Source organism: Nicotiana sylvestris, chromosome 3 (assembly GCF_000393655.2).
Source record: "Nicotiana sylvestris chromosome 3, ASM39365v2, whole genome shotgun sequence".
Lineage (NCBI taxonomy): Eukaryota > Viridiplantae > Streptophyta > Magnoliopsida > Solanales > Solanaceae > Nicotiana > Nicotiana sylvestris.
The window spans coordinates 120,381,218-120,407,720 of NC_091059.1; the positions used below are offsets into that span (position 1 = coordinate 120,381,218).

At 37.5% G+C, this 26,503-nt stretch overlaps 2 protein-coding genes across 4 annotated transcripts; one reads left to right on the forward strand and one right to left on the reverse strand.

Annotated features, from left to right (window-relative positions):
- The first annotated feature begins 8,121 nt into the window (after positions 1–8,121).
- Positions 8,122–8,763, forward strand: LOC104218299 (uncharacterized). The gene has a single exon (XM_009768755.1). The coding sequence runs from the start codon at positions 8,122–8,124 to the stop codon at positions 8,761–8,763; it is 642 nt and encodes a 213-aa protein (XP_009767057.1).
- A 12,038-nt stretch (positions 8,764–20,801) lies between these two features.
- LOC104218298 (protein EXORDIUM-like 3) lies at positions 20,802–24,789 on the reverse strand. 3 transcript variants are annotated; one of them, XR_011406175.1, is made up of 3 exons: positions 23,578–24,789; positions 22,846–22,901; positions 20,802–21,108 (listed from the first exon to the last, which is right to left on the reverse strand). XR_011406175.1 is itself a non-coding variant. In XM_009768754.2 (2 exons), the coding sequence occupies exon 1, from the start codon at positions 24,654–24,656 to the stop codon at positions 23,604–23,606; it is 1,053 nt and encodes a 350-aa protein (XP_009767056.1). In that variant the 5' UTR covers positions 24,657–24,789; the 3' UTR covers positions 22,625–22,901; positions 23,578–23,603. The 3 variants fall into 3 exon arrangements, 2 of the variants coding, with proteins under 2 accessions (XP_009767056.1, XP_070027089.1); XM_009768754.2 differs by lacking the exon at positions 20,802–21,108 and having other exon boundaries at positions 22,625–22,901; XM_070170988.1 differs by lacking the exons at positions 20,802–21,108; positions 22,846–22,901 and adding an exon at positions 23,094–23,353.
- Between the last annotated feature and the right edge of the window lie 1,714 nt (positions 24,790–26,503).

Sequence of the window (26,503 nt, forward strand, 5' to 3'; positions counted from 1 at the left end):
TTTTATTTTTTCTTTTACTTGTTGATTAAAAAAACATGGCATCATGGAATTATGAAAGTTTTGATGTTGGTAATTCTACTTTTAATCCTCCTTATGCATATTGTGATGAAAACCACCCTTGGCAAAATTATCAAAATATTTCCGAGAGTGAGTTTTGTGCACCAACTCAATCTTATGTGTGGAATGTGTGTGATATGTGTGGTGGTCAAGATGGTCACTTTCATGGTTGTGCCTATATTTCTTATCTTCCCCCAACCCCTTATTATGATGATTCTATATTTTCTTGTGAGGATAATAGGAGCAAAGAACCCAGGTATGAGGACTTGAAAGAGATCGAGAATATGTTAAAGTGTCTTACGAAACAATATGATGAGATACAACTGCGGGTACAAAGGCAAGGGGCAACTATTCACAACTTGGAGGCTCAAGCGAATAAATTAATTGAACCTGGTAAAGCGCAACAAGTTGACATTGTGGATAGTAGCCAATATGAGCAAGAACGGGCTGTAGAAATTGCCATATTACTGGAGGATTTAAAAAAATATGAGGATGAGCTAGAGGAGGCTAGAGTAGAACACCAACAATCAATCGAACTAGATTTTGAGGATACCGATGTTGTAGAGGAGATACTAGATTCAACCAAGGATATTGAGGATACATATTTAGTTGACTCTATTGTCATTAGTGTTGAGAATGTAGACTGTCCCAATGTTCATGTAGTTGAGCGCATTGGTCCTCACTCCAAGCATTTTTCCACATTGTGTTTAGATGATGATATGAAAATAGAGATCGTCCGAGCCACTTGAGGAGTCAAGGAATGAGGAACAAAGTGCTTACATTCTGGAATTCTTCTTTCCAGAAAGTCGGGATTACACACCTCATCTAAAGGCCAAGAAGTGCAGAATACTACATTATTTTATTGGGCCAGTCAGATTCGTTCCACTGCCCCATGACCATAATCATAAGCTTGAATCAAAACTTGGGGTTCAATTCATAAGCTCGAGGTGGAGGCAAAAAGTGATCCGCGTCGTGCCGCGACGTTAAATCAAGCGCTTGTTGGGAGGCAACCTAACTTTATTGCTTTATTTTATTTATTTATTTATTTATTTAATTGTATTATTTTTGTAGTGTCAATTTTTTATTTTCTAGGAGCATGGAAAGCAAAGGTATTGGAAGGATGCAACAGCAAACCAAATGGTTGGAACTAAGTGTGAGGTACCCGCACAAAGGACCAAGCTTGGGAGAAGTCTGAGTACCCCATGAGCTGTTAATACTTCGGCCTTTGGCCTACCAGGGAGTTTCTTTTACCCTCTTATTAGTATGGTGTGCATTAGGGACAATGCACAATTTTAAGTGTGGGGTGAGGAGATTGCCTGGGTGACTTTCTATGCTATTTTAGTTGTGTTAGTTTAATTGAATAATTTTTTTAAATAGAAAAGATTGGACTTTTCCCGACGATGTATCTATTAGACAATTTTCTTGAGGGATTTAAGTCTAAAGAAAAAGTACAAAAAGGTTTTCTTTTGTTAGGAAGTGTAATAATCCCCCAATGTTTTTCTTTAAACCATGGTTCTTTTCCAAGGGTTTTATTTTAACCGGGTGTAGTTAGTTTTTTTTTGGAGTAGGAGCCATTGTGTTGTGTTTTGAAGTGAAGCAATATCTCTTGACTTTGTTATGCCTTGAGAATAGTGAGTACTTTGGTTGTGACGCTTAGGCTCAGTTTTTGACTCTTGTAGAAGTACCTTAAATTGTATGATCTTAACTTTGCTTAACTGCTTTGACTAGAGTATCTTGATGATCCAATCTTGAGTGAGTCATGTGCCATGTGTGTGTAAGGATTTGTTATATTCTGTGCATTGCATTTGATGCCTAGAACTTGCCATGTGTGTTTGCAAAGTGAAATAGTAGTTTTATTCAGTCTAGGAAGTGATATAGGCATATCTTTGTTGAGCCAGATATGTATATTCTACCCACCTAATTGTTATGTATCGTAGTTAACCCCTTTGAGCCTGTAATCCTCTTTTTTTGGAAACTACATTACAAGCCTTACCCATTTGTTTGAATTAACCATCTATTTGAACCATTGTAACCTCTCATGAGCACTTGAATTGTTAGGAACTTTGTAAAAGTTAAAGTGTGGGGTGGTTGGTTTGGCTTTTGAGTGGAACTAATGAAATAAGGAGAAAGGGTGCATTGATTTGAAAAGCAAGAGCCACTTGAATTGAAAAAGAAAAGAATGAAAAAAAAAATATATAGTTGTATTGCTGTGAAAAAAACTATATTCTTTGATAGTGGTGACTCTTGATATAATTGTGCTTAAATAATTTGGGAGTTGATGTATATTGATGTGAAGGTGGAGTTTGGCTTGACATAAGTATGGGGTTTCAATGTTAAAGTATATGTATTAAAGTGCTTAGGGAGGTGTAGTCACTCTTATATTTAAAGGTATCCTACCCGTCCTGTAGCCTACATTACAACCAAATAAAGTCCTAATTGATCCTAGATTGAATGAGCTCCACTAGTAGAGTAGTACACTACGGGCAAGCTTATGGTGCATCTTTTGTGGCATATGAATATTATTTCTGAGAGTGAGTGAATTCTTTCTATCTTGAGTTCCTAAGTGTTCTTAAATTTTATTGTGTGGAACTACTCTCTTTTGTTGTGTGAGGGCACTTGATTAATGAAGGAAAGGTAATGTCAGTGACCTCTATGTTAGAGTAAGTAGGTGAATTGTGAATAATGCGTGGTACTTATGAGTCAAATCTTGAGGTGAAGATGTTACGCTTTTGTGCTTAGTCTATTTTAAATACTCTTGGTGTGATGAGTTAGGAGAATTGTTTAAAAAGGTCGTGTCTATAAAAAAAAGTATAGTTTGATTGCTCGAGGACGAGCAATGGGTTAAGTGTGGGGTGTTGATGATAGGCTATAATTATGTATTTTAGTCGATTATTACACTCTAATTTACTGCACTTTAGTTGAGTTTGCGCTTTAATCGCTAGTGTTTTGCACTAATTGTGTATTTTATGCCTTGTAGGTGTGATTTCGAGCTATATAGATATTATGGAATGAATTTAAGTGGTTTGGACCTTTGCATTCTGAGTAAGAGCTCAAGGAATTAAGCCGGGATTGTGTTCGGGGATCAACGGATGATAAGACAACAAAACGAAAACTCGAAGAAGCATATTGCGCACTGTCTAGTACAATAGACATAACTTTTTACTCAGAACTCCATTTGGGATCCATAATATATGTTGGAAAGATAACTCAAAGGGCTACAACTTTCATGTTTTACGTTTTTCTAAATTCCAAACGGAACAGTGTGAAAAACCGTGGTTTTGGCGCGACCGCGGCAGAACCGCGACAGAGGGCAGTCGCGGACAACTGAAGAATCTGAGAGGGTGTTTGGCCGCGGTTTGACCGCGACCGTGGTGGAACCGCAGCAGGATGCGTAAATTTCAGGGACCAAAGTGGAAAACACGGGATTTTAAGCCCTAAACCCTATATTAAACCAAAGAAGCCGGCTAAGAATTGGAGAGGACATATTTTTTACATAGATTTGACCTAAGTAGGCAGAGACACAATAGGAGCAAGGCTTGGGAATTCTTCTACAAGTTTTTTCTTTCCTCTTCCTATTTTTCATTGTTGGTTATGACTTTTAGTATTGTAGTTTTACATACTATTATGAATAGCTAAATTGTTATCTAGAGTTTTGATAGAACCTTTTGTAGGATAAATTCTTGTTATGTTTTTATATAATTGAGCCGTAGTATAATCTCTATTTGTTCAACTACGTTCTTATTGTAGTTAATTGAAGAGCTCTCAATTAGCTGTGCCTATTTAGTGTGCATAACTCGGGAGAGAGTGCATATTTAGGTAATTGTTGAACAACACCACTCCCAGAGTATATGAGGGATCAATAACCGAGGGTTTAAAGGCGGGATTAGGGATAACGAAGCCTTGGGTGCGATCTGAAGTGAGCTGTATCAAAATCCAGCTAGCGTAACTCGGGAGAGTGCGTCTAGTAAATTGTCGCGATTACTCGGGAGAGATTTACGGTAATAAGAGTGCTCATGATCGGTAGAGAATACTTAGGCGAAATTATAGAAGACATAGCGGGAAGGATTCCGACAATTGGGGAAATCATAACTCTAGACCTCCTTAATCTTGTCTCTAACTCTTAGTATCTTTAGTTGTTAATTTATTATTTTAATTTGTTAATCAATTAGTTAAACACAAGAATCTAAATATCTATAAGTTAGGAACTGTTCAAGCTTGTCTTCTTGGTGATAGTGAACAGTTGTAGCTAAGCCTTAGTTCTCTGTGGGATTCGACTCCGGACTTGTAAACCGGATTATATTTGCAACGACCGCATTGTCTTTTTTATAAGGCATAGTTGAGCGTGATCAGTACCGATAGTGGACCTGGGAACAATAACTTAAATGACCCTTTAAATACCGAGCTCATGAGACTTATGAGAGAAATGAATGAGCGAATGGACCAAAACGCTAAAGAGTTCCATACTCGGATAGATCAGATCTGGGGAGCGATGCTGGTGTTAAAGGGACCAGATTCAAAGAAGTACATGCAGTTGTAGTTAAAACCAAGCGCAACACTAGAGTTGATCCCAAAAAGGTTTAAGATGCCGGATATACCAAAATATGATGGGACTTCGGATCCACAGGAATACATCACGACCTACACTATGACGGTAAAGGGAAAAAACTTGGCCCAACATGAGATCGAATTTGTTTTGTTGAAAAAGTTTGGCGAAACCCTGACAAAGGGTGCGTTAACTTGGTATTCTCTCTTGCCTGAGCACTCCATTGGTTCTTTTGAAATGCTTGCATATGCGTTTATCAACACTCATGCTAGAGTGATGGTAGGCTAGAAACCCGTATTTTAGTCATAGTTTATACTTTAATTACTGCATTTTACTTGTGGTTCAGGTTAAATGATAGTGAATTTCACTCCTTATGTGTTTTATGCCTTGCAGGAAGTAATTTCGAGTTAAAAATATAATCTGGAGCTAAATTGAATAATGTGGAGCTTTGAAGTCTGAGTAAAAGCCTAAGGAGTTAAACCAAGATCACGTTTGGAGGTCGGGAGCCAAGTCAGGATGTCAAAAACCGAAGAAACAATTTTACTCTGTAAAAAAAGCACAGCCACGTCGTATGGGGCGGCGCAACAGTGTAAATTGCTGTTGCCTGTCAGAATCTGCTCTCTGAACTTCCCCACTACCGCATCGCATGGTGCTGTGCGAGGCGCAGAGCAGCGTGGTTGTACAAAATTCTCAGAGTATTTTTCCTATTTCGGCTTGGAAAGGGTAGTTTCGTCCTGGCATGTTCCTGCATGGTAGGACTTTTGACCTTGAAAGCTTTTGGAGAGCATGAAAGGTTACAAGACACAGGATTTCATCATTTTTCCATCAATTCAATACGGGAGTTTGGATTGTAATGTTAGATTGATGTTTTCTCATTCTTTAATTATATTTGTGATGACTTCCTCCATGATTATGGAGTAAGTTCCCTTAGGGTTTGACGATATGGTGTTTTGATTGATATTTGTGGATTTTAACTCTAGTTCTTTGCTTGAATTCATTTATAGAGCTTTGAATTATTGGTAACTTTATTCACCAGTTTATTTAATCGAAAGAGAAATATTTTGGTGATTATCTTTGCATTATTTTGTTTGGTTTAATTCAGTGATTCTTTAAAGTAATCGGAAGAGCATGCTGAATTGTTGATTAAATCAAGTTTGGAGAATGTTCGAGAGACATTTTCCTAAAGACCAGTCCATTAATGCATGCTTGCATATTTTCACAGTTCTTATATTAGTTCACCTCATAGAGTTAACATTTAATCGAGAGAGGAGTCTTGGCTACACGTTTGAACTAATCATCGAGTCAATTCGTGAGAATCATTATAACATTCGAGTGAATTGAACTAGAGTTGGATCCCAGATAGCTATCTTGTACCTATACTGTCACGACCCTTATTTCTCCCATTGATATTTAAGTATTGTTGAACTCTTGTCTTCCAGTGAGCAATTGTTCATTGTTTTAGTTTCATAGTTAATTTTACTTAGTAGTCATCCCAACCAAAGTGATAATCAACCTAAATAGCATAAATCTAGAAATTAATTGAATATTGTTTAAATCCAATCCCTATGGAGATGATAATTAAACTATACTATCTTTGGCTAGCGAGCATCAATTTCGTGTTGCGTTTTGCGCTCATCAAATTTTGGCATCGTTGCCAGGGATTGGCAATCAATAGTGTTCAAAATAGTTTTTGGTGCTAATTCAGAAATAAATTTTATTTTATTCGTCATGGTTTTTCTCTTCCGTGTGCAGGCAAAAGGTTAAGTTCGTTGGTGTATGACTCGATATTCTTCAAAAGAAGTAATACCTTACAAACCAGAGTTGGAAAACACTTGAAACAACTGAGAAAAGAGAAAGCACTCACCGGAAAATTCTTGGGGAAATCTTCAACCCAACAGAACATGGAAAAAGACGGTGAGGAGATAGTTGATTTGGCTGCACGGGAGCAGCCCAATAGGAAGCAACTGCACGGGCAGCTCCTGAAGCAGCTCTTAGAGTTGATGAAACGATTGACGGGCACGGGGAACGAAGATTCAACCTGAACCGACCTCTCATTGAAGATGAATTTGAAAATAATATGCCCAGACCTGGAAGAGCATTAGGTGATTATGCCAGACTAGTCTACAATCAGGGAATTTCAAATGTCAGACCTCCACTCATAGCAACAAATAATTTTGGGTTGAAGCATGACTTGCTTTAAACCATCTAGAACAACTGTGTCTTTAGGGGGAAGGTGAATGAAGATCCTAACACTCACTTGATGGACTTTGAGAAAATCATGAACACTTTCCGGTACAACAGATTTCCAAAATATGCAGTCTACTTAAGGACATTCCCCTTTTCACTAAAGGATGACGCAAAGCACTTACTTCGAAGCTTATCAAGTGGGTCGATCAGGACATGGAAAGATATGACTAATATATTTCTTGACAAATACTTCTCAGCTGCAAAAATAGTGAATTTAGAAGGGAAATCCATAATTTCTGACTAGAAGGTACTGAAACGGTCTTCAAAGCTTGGGAAAGATTCAAAGAAATAGTGAGAAAGTGTCAGTATAATGGAATCGAATTATGGATGCAACTCCAAGACTTTTGGGATAGACTGACACCTTCCTCACGACAAACTCTAACTTCAGTTGGAGGTCCTTTAATGAAGAAGACTCCTAAGGAGATTGTTGCAATTCTTGATGAGCTCTCTGAAAATGCTAACCAATGGCCTGTTGAAAGTAATGATAGAAGAAAATCAGCTTGGGTTCTCTAGGTAGATTTTGACATGTCAGTGCAAGCCCAGCTAGACATCATGGCTAGAGAGATTAGAAAGTTAACCTTAGCCAAGGTCTAGAGCCAGCCATCACCATTCTGTGATTTTTGTGGAATGAATCATATCCAATGCATGAGTGTCAGGCCTAGACTACAGATGAAGTGGTAAATGCTGTGGGGATCTTTGACAGGGGCAACTACCAAAGTGGCAACAATTTTAACTCTATAGGGCAGAGGCACCCAGATTTTCCTTGGAGTTTACCAGGTGGTAGTGCGAATGCATGACAACAGAACAAATCCAGACCCCAGGGATAGGGAGCTCCAGGTTTTCAAAATCAGCAGAGGCAGCAATATCAGCCTCCAGTATTTAATCAGTCTAGCATGGAAGATCTGATGAAGGCCTTTATTATTAAGACAAATGGGTGGCTTGAAACCCATGGCTCGGCTATCAGAGAACAGGGCACAACCATTCGAAACTTGGAAAGACAGATGGGTAAACTTGCTAATTTATTGTCTAAGAAGGTTTTTAGGAGCTCTCCCTGTTGATACGGAAAGAAATCCAAAAGAGACAATAAATGCAGTGTCTTTGAGGAGTGGGAATGTATTGGAGGATCCCAGGGCAAAACAAAAGGATAAGTTGATTGAAGGACATGTGGAGATTTTGGAGGAGCAGAAAAATAACAACATTCAAGAAGGTGAAGTGATGGTCTAAAGAAAAAGGGGAAGACTAGAGCTTTGAAGAAGAAAAAGGATGGAAATTCAATGAACGAGGAGGTTGAGGAAAGCAAATGCATGTCTGCTCTACCTGTCCTTCAGAAGCAGAGAAGAAAGGAGATGGACAAACAATTTGAGCGTTTCCTAAATGTGCTCAAGCAGGTGCATGTGAATATACCTTTCACAGAGGTGCTTTCACATATGCCAGCTTATGCAAAGTTCCTGAAGGAGATATTGTCCAACAAGCGAAAATCAGAAGAAACATCGGTTGTCAAGCTCACAAAGCATTGTAGTTCCATTCTGCAAAATAAGCTCCCTCAAAAGTATGGAGATCCAGGGAGTTTTACTATACCTTGCTCTTTAGGAAGTATTAAGTTTGAAAAATCTATGTGTGATTTAGGTGCTTCAATTAATCTTATTCATTTGTCTATTTTCAGAAAATTGGAGGGAGAGATTGGAGAAATCAGGTCGATACCTGTGTCCTTACAGCTGGCGGATCAAACTACAATCATACCTGAAGGAATAGTGGAAGATGTGCTAGTTCGGGTGGATATATTTGTGTTCCATGTGGACTTTATTATGGTGAACATGGAGGAGAATAGGGAGATCCTTCTGATTCTAGGGATACACTTCTTGGCTACTGGCAGAGCTATTCTGGACATCCACGAAAGGCAGCCATGTTCAGAGTGAGGGACAAAAGGGTGGTCTTCAAGATGGAAGGAGCAATGGGGGCCTTAAGGGAGTGAACTGGAGAGAGTAAGCAGGATAAGTGTGGGGTGTACCCAACGAAGGTAGAAAAGCAGCTCTCAGGTGCACTGGGTCGGGTGTGCAAAAGAGATCCCGACTTCGACTCAGACCCCGACTAGATGATTTAGGGGAGTTTTCTTTACCTCTTGCTTTTTATTTGTGTGTCATGAGGACATGCCACAATTTAAAGTATGGGGTGGGGGATGTAATTATGTACATATGTGTTTGTTTTTTTTCTTTTGACTGAAGATTTGTTTTTTGACTTTTTCCGACGATAGATTTTCTCGACTGTATTCTTGAGGGATCAAAGTCGAAGAAAAAATATTTTATTTTTTCTAGGTAGTGTAATAATTCCTCCTTGGTTTTTCTTTGTGTCGCGGTTCATTTTCAAGGTGTTTTGCTTGAATTGGGTGTAGTTAGTTTTTCTTTTATTAGGAATAGAGAAGTCTTGTGCTATGGTATTAAATGGAGATAGTTTTTCTTGACTTTGTTGTGCCTTGAGAATGGTGAGTGCCTTAGTTGTGACGCCTAGACTTAGTTCTTGACTCATGTATAAATGCCATAAAATATTTGATTTTGATGTTGCTTAATTGCTTTGACTAGAGAGCCGGGATAGATTCGATCCTAAGTGAGTTTTGTGCCAATGTGTGTCTAAGGATTTTGTTGATATTTTGTGCATGTCAATTGATGTCTAGAACTTGCTTCGTATATTTGCAAAGCGAAATAGAAGTCTTGTTCAGTCTAGGAGTGATATAGGTATTTTTTTGTTGAGCCAATTATATGTTTATGACCGGCCTAATTGTTGTGTATCCTGGTTAGCCCCTTTAGTCTGTAATCCTACTTCTTTGGTAACCACACTACAAACCTGATCCATTTTTGAATTGACTATCTGTTTGAACCTCTTACCTCTCTTGAGCACTTGAATTTATTATGAGCTTGTTAAAAGTTAAGTTGAGGTATGATTGGCTTTTGAGTGGAAGTAAGAATAATGGAGAAAGGTGCACTAGTTGAAAATTTGTGAGAACCATATGTAGGGAATTGAAAAAGAAAAAAGAAAAATCAATCAGAACAAAGAAAAAGAAAAAAGAGAGTTGTGTATGTATTAGAAAGAACAAAAAATTGGACATCTTGCTAGTGGTAGTTCTCATCTTATTTGTGCTTAAAGATATTGGGAGCTTGATGTTATTATGTGTAAAGTTTGAGGTTTGGTTCAACACAAGTGTGAAGTTAAATTGTTAATGTATATGTATTAAAGTGCTTAAGGAGGTGTAGTCACTATATTCAAATATCATGCCCGTCCCGCAGCCTATATTATAATCAGTTAAAGTCCTACTTGATCTTTGACTGAATGAGCTCAAATAGTAGAGTATTACACTACGAGTAAGCCTATGGTACGACTTTTGTGGCACATGAATCTTAATTCTGAGAGTGTGTGAATTCTTTCTATCTTGAGTTCCTACTTATTCTTAAACTTTATTGTGTGAGGAACTACTCTCTATTTTTGGTATGAGGGCACATGACTTGCGACGAATAGGCAATGACTTTGGCCTCTGTATTAGAGTAAGTGAGCAGGTTGTGAGAAATGTGTGGTGCTTTTGAGTCGAGTCTTGAGGCTAGGATGTTATGATCGGGTGCTTAGTCGTCTTTAAATATTCTTGGCATGATGCGTTAGGGAAGTTTCTTTTATTAAAGATCGTCTCTATGTGAAGTGTAGTTTGATTACTCGAGACGAAAAATAGTTTAAGTGTGGGTGTTGATGATAGGCTAGAAACCTATGTGTTAGTCATAGTTTGCACTCTAATTACTACATTTTACTTGTGTTTGAGCTTAAACGATAGTGAATTACGCTCCTTATATTTTTTATGCCTCGCAGGAAGTGATTCCGAGTTAAAAAGATAAAGCTGGAGTTAAATCGAACAATGTGGAGCTTTGAAATCTGAGTAAAAGCCCAAAAAATTAAACCGAGAACGCTTTCGGGGGTTGGGAGCCAAGTATGGATATCAAAAATTGAAGAAATAATTTTACTCTATAAAAAATGCACGATGTGCTTTCTAAACTCCCCCACTACCGCATCGCATGGTGCGGCATGAGGCGCGATGTGCGTGTACAAAATTCTCAGAGTATTTTTCTATTTCGGCTTGGAAAGGGCAGTTTTGTATGCAGCGCGGCACTGTAAATTGCTGGTGCCTGTCAAAATGTGCTCTCTGAACTTCTCCACTACCACATCGCATAGTGCGGCGCGAGGCACGATGCACGTGTACAAAATTCTTAGAGTATTTTTTCTGTTTTGGCTTGGAAAGGGTAGTTTCGTCCGGGACCATTTCTATATGGTGTAAATACACACAAAAACATGATTTTTAGAAGACTTTTGACCTTGTAAGCTTTTGGAGACATTGGAGGCTACAAGAGACAGGATTTCATCATCTTTCCATCAATTCAATATGGGAGTTTGGATTGTAAAGCTAGATTGTTGTTTTCTCACTCTTTAACTATATTCGTGATGACTTCCTCCATAATTATGGAGCAAGTTCCCTTAGGGTTTGACAGATATGGTGTTTTGATTGATATTTGTGGATCTTAACTCTAGTTCTTTGCTTGAATTCGCTTATGGAGCTTTGAATTATTCGCAATTTTATTCACCAGTTTATTTAATCGAAAGAGGAATATTTTAGTGATTATCTTTACATTATTTTGTTTGGTTTAATTCAGTGATTCTTAAGTAATCGGAAGAGCTTGTTGAATTGTTGATTAAATCAAGTTAAGGAGAATATTCGAGAGACGTTTTCCTAAAGACCAGTCCATTAACGCATGCTTGAATATTTTTACAATGCTTGTATTAGTTCACCTCTTAGAGTTAAAATTTAATCGAGAGAGGAGTCTTGGCTACACCTTTGAACTAATCATCTAGTGAATTAGTGAGAATCATTAGAATATTAGAGTGAATTGAACTAGAGTTGGATCCCAGATAGCTATCTTGTACCTATCCTGTCACGACCTTTATTTCTCCCATTAATAGTTTAGTATTGCTCAACTCTTGTCTTCCAGTGATCAATTGTTTATTATTTTAGTTTCATAGTTAATTTTAGGTATTAATCATCCCAACCAAAGTGATAATCATCCTGAATAGCATAAATCTAGAAATTAATTGAATACTATTTAAATTCAATCCTTGTAGAGATGATAACTAAATTATACTATCTTTGGCTAGCGAGCACCAAATTCGTGTTATGTTTTGCGCTCCTCATGGAGAAGGAAAGGCTGATATATTCATAATATCCCAAGGAGAATACGAACTGTTATGAGAGTTCGTGATCCAGTTTTAGAAGGAAAGGATGTTGTTACGAGCGGTACAGGATGAGTGGACATCGGAGGCATTTATAAAGGGTCTCAACCTATTGAGTTCTGATGCCTCCCAGAAATTGAAGGAAAGTTTTCTAGAGTTTCGGGCAACCACATGGGCAGATGTTCACAATCTCTATGAGTCAAAGATCATAATAGAAGTGATCAATTAGGTTCTGCGGTGTCTTCCGAAGGACGGAATTGTGATTGGAATCAAGATAAGTTTAAAAATAATTTTGATGCAGATCGGAGGTCCTCTAGAAGTCATTGTCAACCTTACAAGAGGACCAATGAGCATGGAAATAAAAGTTTTCAGTCATCGAAAAGGTTCGCTTTCGATAGGAGGTCAGATCGTGGTCGAAGTAATAGATCGTTGCAGGAGAAAGAGACATCGGGATCTCGAGATTTGACATATTCCAGATTATCTGACTATAATTTTGACATCAGTCTGGTAGAATTGGTGTCGGCGATGAGGAATATTAAAGAAGCTAGGTTCCCAAACCAATCCAATCGGATCCTAGCGAAAGGGATCCTAATATAGTGTGAATTCAATAGGACTCACAACTATAAGACTAGGGACTGTCGACATTTTCTTGAAGAGGTGGCAACGTTGTTAAGGAATGGTCACCTCAGAGAGTTTTTAAGCGACCGCGCTAAGAACAATTATGGGTGAAATTGGGATAGTGCAGAACCATCAAAGCCGGTAGCAGGATCACCTCGAATGACAATCAACATGATCCTCGGAGTAGACGAAGTAAATAAGGTAACGTTATGGGTAGAAAAGAAGGCGAAGATATCGGTGACTCATGGCAAGAGGATCTGAAAGATTTCAGAAGGTGACATCACCTTCACAGAAAATAATACTGATGGACTACTTCTACCGCACAACAATGCTTTGGTAATTTCTCTTAATATTTTAGATTTTAAAATTAAACGTGTATTGGTGGATCCTGAAAGATCAGGCAACATTATATAATGGAGAGTTTTGACGTAAGAGAAGCTGACCGGAAACATAGTTCCAGCAACAAAGCTTTTGGCCGGGTTCAACTTAACAAGTGTCACCACACGAGGAGAAATTTTGGTGCCTACCTATGCCACGAAGACCACCCTATTCGAAGTAGTAGATGGCGACATGGGCTATAATATAATCCTTGGAAGGTCATGGATACTTGAAATGAAGGATGTGCCTCAACCTACCATCAACTATTAATTCCAACACCAGAATAGATCAAGCAGATCATAGGAGATAAATTGGCTATAAGGGAGATGAACGCAGTAACCGTTTCCTGTAGCAAGGTCAAAGAAATGAGCAAATAACAATTACAGGAACCGGTGCCTTCTTCCATCTCAATTGAAGATGATAAAGACGAGGAGTCATTGGAATTATATCAAGTACCGAGGTCTTTTTAGGTAACGGAGGAGACGAATGCGACCAAGTCAAGTGCGAAAAAGCTCGAACGAGTGGCCTTGTTCGAAGAATTTTTGGAAAGAAAATTCCATTGAGGAATGGAGTTGAGTCCCGAACTTAGGTTAAAAATATGGATTTTCTTAAATCTAACATTGATTGTTTTGCATGGTCGCATTCAGATATGACAAGTATCCTATTAGGGGTGGTGGTCCACAAACTGAGTCTGGATCCTAACTTCCATCTGGTAAGACAGAAGAAACGACTGATAGCAGAGGTCAGAAACAAGTTTGTTAAGGAAGAGGTAACTCGATTACATAATATAGATTCAATTCGAAAGGTAAATTACCTATATTGGCTTGCTAACATAGTAGTAGTGCCTAAAAAGAATAACAAATTTAGAATGTGTGTAGATTATAAAGATTTAAATAAGGCATGCCCTAAAGACTCTTTCCCATTGCGAAACATTGATAAAATGATTGATGCTATGGCCGGGCATGAGTTAATGAGTTTTCTTGATGCTTATTACGAGTATAATCAAATTAGGATGGACCTGGAAGATCAAGAGAAGACTTCTTTCATCACAAATTTTGGCATATTTTGCTATAATGTAATGTCTTATGGGCTTAAAAATTCCGTAGTCACTTATCAAAGGTTTGTTAATAAAATATTTGAAAAATAGATAGGTTAAACGATGGAAATTTGTATTGACGACATGTTAATTAAGTCTCTGAATGCAGGAGATCATCTAAAGCATCTCCAAGAGACATTCGACATTTTGAGAAAATACAATATGAAGCTCAACCCGGAGAAGTGCGCCTTCAAAGTTGGTTCTGATAAGTTTTTGGAGTTTTTAGTCTCTCAAAGAGGAATCGAAGTAAACCCCGAAAAATTCAAAAACATTGAGGATATACCGAACTAGTTAATAAGTGCGAAGGAAGTACATAGATTGACTGGCAGATTGGCGGCTCTAAGCAGGTTCATTTCGAGGTATGCGGAAAAGTGTCATCATTTTTTTCACTTTTCAAAAAGAAAAAATGACTTTGTGTGGACTCTAGAATGTCAACAAGCATTGAAAGATCTAAAAAGGTACCTGTCTACCCCTCCGTTATTGTCAAAATAAGAAGAAGGTGAGCAACAATTGATTTATCCAGCAGTTCCTAAAGTAGTGGTAAGTGCTGTTTTGGTCCTGGAAGAAGAAGGTATGCAATTTTCCATTTTTTATGTTAGTAAAATATTATCAGGAGCAGAGACATGATATCCTCACCTTGAAAAGCTAGCCTTAGCTCTCGTAGTTGCCTTTCGAAAGCTTAGACCTTATTTTCAATGTCATCCAGTTGTTGTTGTGACAACCTTTCCCTTAAGGAACGTCCTTAAAGAGCCTGAGTTATTAGGTCATTTGTCTAAATGGGCGGTCGAAGTTAGTGAATTCAACATTGAATACAATCCTAGGACTGCAATCAAGTCACAAGTTTTGGCCGATTTCGTGTCGGATTTCAGTTCAGGATTAATACCTTTAGCTGCTAAAGAAGCAGCGTTGGTATCGGGAACAATATCGTGGATTTGAACCTTATTTACGGATGGAGCTTCCAACATAAAAGGGTTCGGTCTCGGGGTAGTTTTAATCACTCCTTTGGGAGAAACCCTGAGGCAGACCATTAACTAACAATAAAGCCGAGTACAAGGCTTTGGTTGTAGGACTTGAGCTAGCTTGGGGGCTAGGTTCCAAGGTCATCGAAATAAAGTGCGATCCGAGCTGGTGGTGAACCAAGTATACGGACCAAGGTGGCTCGTTATTGTCTTATTGACGGATAGTTATGCAGGAGGTCGTTCCAAGGACCATTGGCTCGATGTTGAGGGACATTGGAGGTTGACTATGTGATAAGGGAAGTTCATGAAGGAGTCTGCGAGAACCGTTTTGGTGCATACTGTAGACAAAGACACAAAGACATTTGTACAAAAGTGCGATAAATGTCAACGCCATACACAGTTAGTGCATCAACCAGTGGAACTTTTACATTTGGTGGTGTCTCTATGGCCATTCATGAAATGGGGTATGGATATAGCCGGTCCCTTACCAGAAAAGCCCGATAAGGTAAAATTTATTTTGGTTTTAACTGATTACTTTACTAAATAGGTTAAAGCAGGTTCTTACCAAAAGATCGGAGAACGAGAAGTGATCGATTTTATATGGGATCACATAGTCTGCCGATTTGGAATACCAAAAGAAATTTCTTGTGACAATGAGCCACTGTTTATAGATTCCAAAGTCACAAAGTTTTTGGAACGATCGAAGATCAAAGAAATTATGTCTTCACCATACCACCTGAGTGCTAATGGATAAGCGGAGTCGACCAATAAGGTAATTATTCAAAACCTTAAAAAAAGTTAGAAGATGCTAAAGGCAAGTGGTTAGATGAGCTACCAGGTGTGTTATGGGCATATCAGACCACACTGAAGCCGAGCACGGGTGAAACACCCTTTTCACTTGTATACAGTTCAATGGCTTTGATACTAGTGGAAGTGGGGGAACAGACCTTAAGGTTTTTTTGAGCAAACGAAGAAACAAACAATGAACCGTTGTTTGTAAAACTAGATTTGCTTAAAGAGCGCCAAGATCTGGCATATTTGAGGAGGCACAAAAGCAAATGATGGAAAGATATTACAATCGCTTTAATATTCTAAAGTTAGGGATTTGGTTTTGAGAAAGGTTACTCAAAGCACTTGGGAAGTTAACACTGAAAAGTTGGGACCAACATCAGAAGGAACTTACCGAGTTTCAGATATAATCGGTAAAGGTTCATATGAATTGAAAAATCAAGATGGAGTTAAATTGCCAAACAATTGGAACGTGACTCACCTCAAAAGATAATATTGCTGAAGATCCTTGCTAGTGATGAAAGTATGTGCTGTATTCTTTTTTCCTTCAACCAGTTTTTGTCCCAATTGGGTTTTTCTGGCAAGGTTTTTAATGAGGTAGTAATGTAAAGCATACTACGAAGGAAGGATCATCGACAAATACAAGACTTCCATTGTTCGAATTCTCATACATAGCATCCGAATACTGCGGGGGGAACTAATACATTACAAGACCCAAAAAGTGTTACAAAGACCGAAGATTGTTAGAACTGAGATCAATATCTTATAAGGATTGGGGACTGCATGATCAGCCCCGTAAAAATAAGTTGTACAAGATAGCCACATATATTGGCAGCTTTATTTATTTAAGCAAAAGAATGTTTATGTAAATGTACTTTTAAAGATAGCGGGAATAAATCAAAGTCATTTTAGTTTTATCTTATTTCTTCTCCAAATGATAAGTCAATTTATTTCTTCAAATGCTTGTGCCGGAATGAACAGGAGACGTCCTCTTTAAGAGCACCGTAAACACAAGGGCCCTCTCTTATGAAATCCTCATAGTCAAAGGGTAGATTTCATAAGTGTTCATGTCGGGAATCAAAAGCTATCGGATGTGAAAAGATTCCTGAAGCTTTGTTAGTTAAATAAAAAATTATCAGATGTGAAAAGAGGTTTTGACATAGTTACAAAAAGTAAAGAAAAAATATATATATTAGTTCTTGCTGCTAGAACTCGAAGGGAGAGAAGAATCTTTGTTTTCTCAATTGGGAGAAGGTTGTTCCGCTTTCGGTTCGAGACCTTCATCTTCTTCAATTTCTCCTTCGGTTCCCGAATACTCGGAGGTAGTATTCAAAGAGTCAGAAGCAACGGGCCGAGCAGGGAGGTTCTCATGAGCAGTTGACTCCAGTTCCCGGGCCTTGGCAATGCATTCGTCAATAATTGCAATGTCTTCCTCTTCGTATGGTATATGGCGTAAGTCTTCTCGAAGAAAAGAGAATCTTTCTGATCTTGAAGTATAGCTTGGAAATTTTCAATCTACGCTTGAAGCTTTCCATTTTAAGCTTTAACAATGCAGATTCGGGAATCAAGATCAATATTTGTTGCGACATGAATTTGATTCTGCTCCATGACTCTTTTGAGCCTTTCCTCCAACTTTTCTCTTTGATCCTTGGTAGAATTGGCCTCCTTAGTTTTGGAGCGTAAGTTAGCTTCCAATTTACTAACTTTCTCCATAAAGGCAGACTCGCACTTGGCAGCAGGAGTCACGATGTCATGCAGTTCAGCCCACTTAGCCTTTGATTCCTTAAGGTTTTCATGTATCTAGGTAGCTTCCTGAATGTGAGTCATTCTATCTTGCTCGTATTGCTGCAATTGAGCCTCGAGATCATCTATTTGAGCAATTTTTGCCTCCAACACTGGGAGGCACTTGACAAGTTGATTATGTTGCTAAAATTTGATCTCATTCCGAGGTTAAGATTTTGTTTGTCCAAAATCAACATTTGTAGGCTCTCGGAAGCAAGAGGTTGGCCTGAAAAAGGTTAGAAATAAGGTTATTAATGTAAAGTATAAATTGAAAGAAGATAGAACAAAGTTAGATTGTTACCTGTGCCGAACAATGCGTGTTATTATTTAGAAAACATTCACCGGAGAGAGAATCCATCTTTCTCTAGTCTTTTTCTGAGGCTAGCGGCTTTAGATAATTTGCAAGCTCTACCGGTTTGAAAAGTATATGGCAGTTATTTGATACCGTGAGGGTGATACTTCGTTTGCCACTTAGGTTTTGAGTGGGTTACGGGAATGTGTTCCTTAGATTTCTATGATAGGATGACTGTGGGGAAGGAAAATTTGTTATTTGCTCGATTGGAGACGGTGAAGAGATAGCATCTGGGGGAGAAGGAGATGTGATGACGACAGTTTTAGAAGTTGAAAGTGGAGGGAGTTCAGGGGTTGAACTCCTGTGACCAGGAACAACTACGGGGATTCGAAAATGGGAAGAAACATTTTCAGCCATTTTCATTTCTACCAAGAGTTCTTGAACTTCTTCTGGTGGTGGAGTTTGAAGCTCAGCCGGTTGAGTATCCAGTTGAGTTGATGAAGATTTTTTTCTTCTCTGAAGAGAAGCCTCTTCATCATTGGCTCCATCATCATCGAGTATCACTGTGGTTAGTTCGGGTGGTTCTTTCTTCAAATTTTTCCCTTGAGTCTCAGCCGATGAGGTACATTTTTTCTTTGGTTTCTTATCCTTGGGCTAAGGACTCCAGGAAGAGGTACCCTCATCGGAAGTGCGAGTAAAATCGCGAGCTCTCCTCTGGTTAAGGACATTCTACAATAATAGTTCGGCTTTCACCGGGTCATCGAGAGCCTCGATGTCGGGGCAAATGACAGATCCCTTCGAAAGTCATGTGTGATACAAGAAAGCAGATAAATTATTTCCCAAGGTATATTGAAAGAAGGAAAGAAGAATTTTTGTTTACCATGGTTTTTGGCTTTCCTCCCATATTTGGGAGCCATTTCTTTCCATCTTCGAGATTCTGGTGTAGTGATATCCAGAATTTTTTAGAACTCATTGGGCCAGATTTTGAACCCGTGATGGCTTCCAAGGAGTAGCTGGAATAAGGAAAGTATAAAGTTAGTAGCGAAAGAAGGTGTTTTTAAAACATGGAAAGGAAAAAGATATTAGAAGACTTACGGAAAAGGTTCCACGATTCAGGAAAAATAGGTGTTGTGGTTGAGAAGATATCCCATGTAGCAATGCTAACTAACCGTTCCATCCATCCACGATCGTTGTCATCATCGAAGCTAGTGAGAAGGGCATGATGATCACGTCTGCTAAGTTTTAGCACACCCCCATGGAAGATCTTTTGGGAATAAAGATTCATCATGTGTCCAAGAATCAGAGTTTCCCCGGCCTCAAAACACAATTGACGGAAGCAAGCCACAGTACACCATATAGATGGGCCTACTTGTGCCAAACACATCTGGTACCGGTGACAGAATTTCAGGATTATTGGGTTGATTCCTTCACCCACTCCAAAGTCAAGGGGCCCAAAGTAAAATGGTATGTATGAACATACATGAACCCCGGTTTGGAGAAGTTGACTCTTTCTACATCATTAGGTGTGAGAATTTCAATATTATTCTAATTACAATCCTCTTTCATGACAGGGATGCTAGGAGGATGAATGGAAGAAGGATACCTACAAACAGGCCAGTGTCTGTCACTTTTAAAATTTGCAGGTACTATTTGTTCTTGAAGATCAGATATTGTGCTAAGGTGAAGATGTATGATGGTGTTTACGGTAGGAGGTTCAGACAAAAACATCAACCTTTTTTGTTATGTTCTTCTTTGGACCTCCATCGCAGAGAAGACCAGAGTTTCTGAAGGCAACAGTGTTAGAAGAAATGATGGTAAGAAATTTATGAAGAAAAAATTTACTGGAAAAGTTGAAGTTTGTAGTAGAATTCTAACATAAATCAGAGAAGAAGAAGTTGTAAAAAGTAAAAACTAAAAATGAGGAGTAGTGGAGAAGTTATAGACGGCAAAATCGTGGTCATGATTACCTCGAGAACTGGCAAAAATATTTTTCAAATCGTGAGGTAATACGTGTTCGGATCATTAAATGCGGAGAGACGTGCGTACTTTCAAATGTTGGAAACTGTTCAGAAACTTGCCTGCTAAGGAAAGAGGTTTTCTCCACTTTTCGATGACACTAAAGTATTGTCACCGAAAAGTAGGGGGACTATGTATACGGTAAAATTGATTAGTGGCAGATGGACGAATGAAGAGTTAACGCGAAGAGTTGAAGACATGTAGGGTGTGAGTCAACAAATAATCTATACCGATTGCAAGCATGTGACTGGTATTTAATGAATCTCGAAGATTGAGTAGCAGGTGACAAAGGTTCAAAGTATTGACATCGGGTAGCATTTAGTGAGCGACTGTTACAGAGTATCTGCATTTATAGCCAGTCGTTATGTGGCCATCAATGACAGTTTTATTCTCATTCAAGAGGAGCTTGATTTAGGGATCTTGTCTCCCTAAATAAAGCTATAAATAGGAGAATTAACATCTATTGTAGATACGAAATATTCGGTACACAAAGCCTTAATCTGTCCTCATTCTATAGAACAGCTTTCTTTATTTTTAATTTTATTCTTGTCACTACTATCGGAGAAGCTAAACACTTTGCCAGAGTTGTATTTTCTTTAATTTTATTTCATAATCTTATTTCTGTTCTTATTCATTTTGTATTTTTGAATCAAATCGATTCACTTGTCTATAAACCACGTTACAAATTCAACTATATTGTTTTACGGATAAACAGTTTTATGATAAATTTAATATAGTAATATAAAGTTTTAAAAAAAGATCGTACTATAACAACTTAAAATGAGAAGATAATATAAAACTCAATTGTGCTATCAATACATATAAGTTGAATCCTGCCAAAATTACCTTTCAGTCAACTTCAGTGGGAGAGTTTCAGACTTAAAATTAACAAAAGCTAAAACGAATAGGCTGGATTTTGTTTTTCTCACAAGTAATCAACGCAATCCACAAATTGTTCCGTCAACTTGAGCCAAGAGTTGCCTTGCTTGGAATTTGGATGACATGCATTGGTTATTTAGCATTTCTTCCATTTGGCAGGCCACACCCCAACGAAAATCCACTTTATGAATGGCAACTAGGAAGAGATTTACATGTTAACTTTTTTTATGTTAATAAATAGAAGAAAGAAGATGAAATTTCATCATATCTTTTCCTTTTTTATTTTTTATTTTTTTTTATGGGGGAGCAGGGAGGGGGTCATGACCATCTTATGAGATTAATAGCTTGTTTGGCTAAGTTTTTTTTTGGCTAAGTTTTTTTTTGGCCAAAAGTATTTTTTTTTTTTTTTGCCAAAAGTACTTTTGGCCAAAAATTGAGGTGTTGAGCCAAACTTTTGGAAGGAAAAAAAAAGTGCTTTTGAGAAGAAGCAGTTTTGGAGAAGCAGAAAAAAATAATTTATCTCCAAAAGCACTTTTTTGAGAAATATTTTTGAGAAAAATACACTTAAAAGCATTTTCTTAAAACTTGACCAAACATTAATTGCTGCTTAGAAGTATTTTTTAAACTAATTAGCCAAACACAAACTGCTTCTTACCAGAAAAGTACTTTTGAAAAAAAATGCTTTTTAAAATAAGTTAATTGTTGCAGCTTGGTCAAACGGGCTATAAATCTGACACAAGTAAAAGAAATTACAATGACAGGCAATTATTAAATTTTCCATATTAAAGTGATAGGGAACTTTTCTAATAAATTGAGTCTATTTATTTTACTGTCAAAACGCGAGAAGAAAGAATTATTTGGGACAGAGAGAATCTAGCTTTAATTTGAATTAATACTATTGGAAAATATTAAAGTTTATTTTACGCCGTTTAATTTTAGTGAACATAGTATGTGAGTTTTATAAATTATTTTTATAAACTCTTATGCTTGCTGAAAAAAGGTACTAACGTTTGTCTACTATAACAAAAGTGAAGTAGCACTAGTACAATGTTTAAGAATAACAGAAGGTTAAATAGCGCTAGTATGTACTAGTAAAATGTTTAATTCGAGAATAACAAAAGGTTGTGCGACTGAAGTAGTATTCAAATAAAGTACTTGTTTTAGACCCTTCGGGGTTACCTATTGGTTTGGAGGGGGTAATTCATACAGATGGCCTGAATTGAATCCCTCCTCAATATTTTTTGGGTAGAGCCTGTCGTATAAGGTTTGCTTAAGACTGGGCATATATCGGGTAAAATTGATAATCCGAACCGTTAATTTTTTATTGAATTATCGGTATCGAATTACTGGATTAACAGTTTGATAATGGTTTAAAATTTTTTTACTATTGGGTTATCGGTTCGGGCCTCAGTTTGCCAATTTTGTTAATGGGTTAACCGATAACCCAATAAGAATTAATAAAATTACGACTTTATCCTTAAGTATATACAAATGCTAGGGTTTCAGTTCATTCTCTACAATTCTTTCTCAACCCCACTCTTTAGATTTCATCTTCATTCTTCATAGACCTTACTAGTTACTCCTAGCATAAGTCTTTAGTATGCTATACGTGAATTCTCTCTTTTTGCTTAACTCCGATGAATTGTCTTTTCTTTTTTATTTAACTCTAGATTGAGTTATCTTATTGGGTTAACCCATAACCGAACCGATAATGATCGACAACCAATATCCGATAACCGATATCTTATCGATTCGGTTATCGATTTATCAAATTTGTAAACCGATAACCGATATGCTAAATCGATAATATCCATAACCCAACCGAACCGACCGATGTCTACCCCTAGGCTTGCCTACTACGGTTTACATCCCTGATATGGTTTGCATGCTATTACACAGGGGGAGATTTATTCAGTGCATACAAAGTGCTTACCATAGAGTGCTCAACCAAAGGGCAGAAGCTATGGCAGAGATTGTAGCGTTCCCCTCCTAAAAATAAAAAAGTACTTTGTCATGCACTTTTCTCCTTGTAAATTGAGAAAAGAAAAACTAAAGAGAGCTAATGATAGAGCTTGATAATTGCATGACCATAGAAAAAGAACATACAAAATATTTCGTATGACCTGAGGAGTACTGATCATCAAGAATAGACAACCTACTCTTGTGTAAATATTAGTAGCATTTTCCGGACTCGAACCCGAGACCAAAATTCTTATTTTTTTAAAAATCATTTTAAATTTACAAAAGGAAGATGAAAGGTAAAAACCACAAATGCCCAATTTTCTTTAAAAAAAAGTCCCCACATCTTCTTTAATTGGCACTATGCTCTCTGTTTTCTATATTTCTCCAAGACAAACACTGCCAACTTTCACAGAACTCATTATTTTGAATTCTGTAAGGGGGAATGTGATAGTACAGTAAAGTATGTCCAAAGAGAGCCCCTACAAAGTACAAATCCATTCAAAATTTGGACAACTGAACAAAGTAACTTTGTATACAAAATTACTACAGTACATATAAACTACTTTTATTACACTATACTTATAATAACCAAAGCTTAATTAACATGCATCAGCAACTCGAAATTAACCAAAATTTAAAAATAAAGTTGAAAAAAAAAAGAAAAAAAAATCGACAAACCAAAATGCTTAAGAAAAGCACATACAGTGATTTGAGTGGTAAATGAAACATTTACTGATCAAGTGCATTAGGGCCAGTGCAATAATTCAGAATATGGTTCCAAACCCACTGAACCAAAAACTTTCTTCTTAACCCATTCATATTATACGTGGCACCCTCTTTATCGTTCATCATTTGTCCGGTGTACGACCCGCCGCCGCCGGTACCGTAAATCCCTTCACAAAGATCCGCTATTTCCACCGGAAAACTCGGGTCCTGACCCGCATACCACGCGTTTACTAACGGGTTCGTTGATAGCTCAGCAATCTCATGAGCTATCACGCTTATCATTCCGTCAACTCCAACGTCGTTGTTGGGTGACTTCACGGCTTTAAAACCCGGCATGTAATTCGGTACGGAAAACGGGTACGCACAAGTACCCGGACAAAGCTTGGCGGAGTTACCCACCCAAGCGTACGGCAAAGTGTACCCGACGATGGACGGGAAAGTGAAGTAATGGAATCCGCAAACGTTTTGGCAAAAATCCTGAACGTACACGTCATCAGAAGTGAGCAATAAGTAGACGCCACTTTTCGGGTTTAACGGTAACGGTCGGGTACGAGCTGTAACGGCGGATTTTATCACTGACTGTACAGTTAACCGGGTTAAGGATTTACCGTGAGAGTAAAACCGGTCGTTTTTCTCTTCGCCGAGGTGGACATTACGGGAGATATTGGCTCCGGTCTGATCAGTGTAAAGCTGGACCGTTTTCCACCAACCGGCAACGGAAGGCGGCTTAGAATCGTAGGCAGAGAATGAGCTGATGAAATCGCGTATAATACGCTTCTGGGACTTTCCCCACCGTCCGTACCAAATGGGATAAACGGTAATATTTGCAGTGAGAACAGGGCCCATATGATACTTCAAATGGACAAACTCCGACGAGCCCTCATATTTTTTAGACCCGCCGTAGATTAACTCGGTGGCGTTGGGCTTTTGGTTGGGCCATGGACGCCACCCATTAACAGGCAAAGGGCCCAAGAAAAAGAATAAAAAAACTCCGAGAAAACAAAATATTGCCGGCACCGGAGTAACCGGCCGGCGGTGAAGGTAATAATGGGGCATTTTGGAGAGGAGGAGCTGAGAATAAAACTAAGAAGAGTGACAGTGGAGTAAAGGGTATTTATATGCACAAATTATCACATAAGATGAGTAAAAATTTTGAATAGGTACAAAATTTGAATAGGGAGTTTGCTTTAGCTATAGGGAGGTGGTAATGGAGGACAGATGGATTCTTAAAAGTGTAAGCAGAAAAGTGGGACCTACAAAGGGAAGAGGTAGGGCCCAAGTATCAATGAGTGATCATGATGGTGATCGTCGTCATTTCAACTGAGCATATCTGATTATTTTTTTTATCGGATGATAAGTAAATTAATATTTCGTATAACCTATATTGCGCGGGAATCTAAAAAAGGGTATTTTGGGAATTTAAAATTATTCGGCACGTCTTTTAATCGATGATCGTATTTTGGGGACCGCAGCTGGTGGTGTCCCCTCTTTTTATGCTCCGGGAGGAACAAAGGCTTTTTCAAGTTTAAATATATTCATAAACAACTATCTTTTAATTTTAATAAGTCATTTATAGATATTATTTGTTATATTACGGATTATAGATATCTTTTATGTGGTTATAAAATATATTTGATGTATTTAAACTCTTGTATTCATGAATACAGTAGCAAAAATAAGTATGAAACAAGGAAGTCCAGCTAATCAATTGCTGTATTCGAATGTATTCGATTGTATTCATGGAGTGAAACGTGGGATTATAGCTGGACAGATTATTATATTCGCTTGTATTCGACTGTATTCACGGCGTGAAATAGGTGATGATATTGTTTTTAAAAGGAAAAGTAAATCAATTAATATAATAGACTCCTAATATAACTCAACAAACTCAATTATAACACATAAATTTTGTATTTTCAGTTACAAAAAAGATTCTCAACCGAAAAATACCCCAAAATATAGCAATCTTCAGAGAAATTATATAATACATCTGAATACATAAATTATATTAATTAAAAAAACTTATGAATACATTCATGGCATATAGCGAGATAGTGAATATAATGAAATACATAAAATACTGCGGGATACATTAAAATACAATGAGAAAAAAAAGACAGTGAATACAATGAAATACATGAAATACAATGAGATACATTGAATTACAATGAAAAAAAGACAATGAATACAATAAAATACATGAAAATACATTGACATATATTAACAGAAAATCATCCTACAACATCCCTATCTCAATTTTTTTAATTGGCAGGGACGGTATTCACGATATCATAGATCCGCCGTCTTTCCACCCCGAATCTCCGTGCACCATCATCAAGCCCCATGGTTTCAATACCTTCCCGATTGTATAAGCTCAAAAAATTGGAACATAGGAGACCGAGAGACTTCTGTTTACGACAATAAGTAGATCTAGAATCTTTTGAAGGATCTAAAGCTAACGACATAATTGTTTTCTTTGAGAAAATTGATTCAACTGTGTGTACCCAATTTTTCCCTATATATATATATTTTATACTGAAAATACTTTCAAAATAGCATGTGTATGCATATATAAGCATGACCAAGTATGTTGGTATTTTTTCCAAATTTTTAAAGATTTTCAAAACCAATTTATTGTCTATTTTTAACAGTACAAAATCCAATAATTATTTCCGAAATTATCATTTTGGTGAATAATTTATTTCTATCCTCATAGTTACACCAAAATATAATTAACGTGATTTTTGCATATTTTTTAAAAATTCATTTGATATTTTTTAAGCTAAATTACATAAAATTGCAATTATGGCCTATATTACGATTAATAGCGTTTTGCAATCACAAAATCATTTTCAGCATTTTTAGATTAATGTTTATATATTATTAATTAGTATAGTGCTTTT

Bases quoted from the DNA above. Each gene is read 5' to 3' on its own strand.
- LOC104218299 (XM_009768755.1), top strand. From the start codon at position 8,122: ATGAACGAGGAGGTTGAGGAAAGCAAATGCATGTCTGCTCTACCTGTC.
- LOC104218298 (XM_009768754.2), bottom strand. From the start codon at position 24,656: ATGCCCCATTATTACCTTCACCGCCGGCCGGTTACTCCGGTGCCGGCA.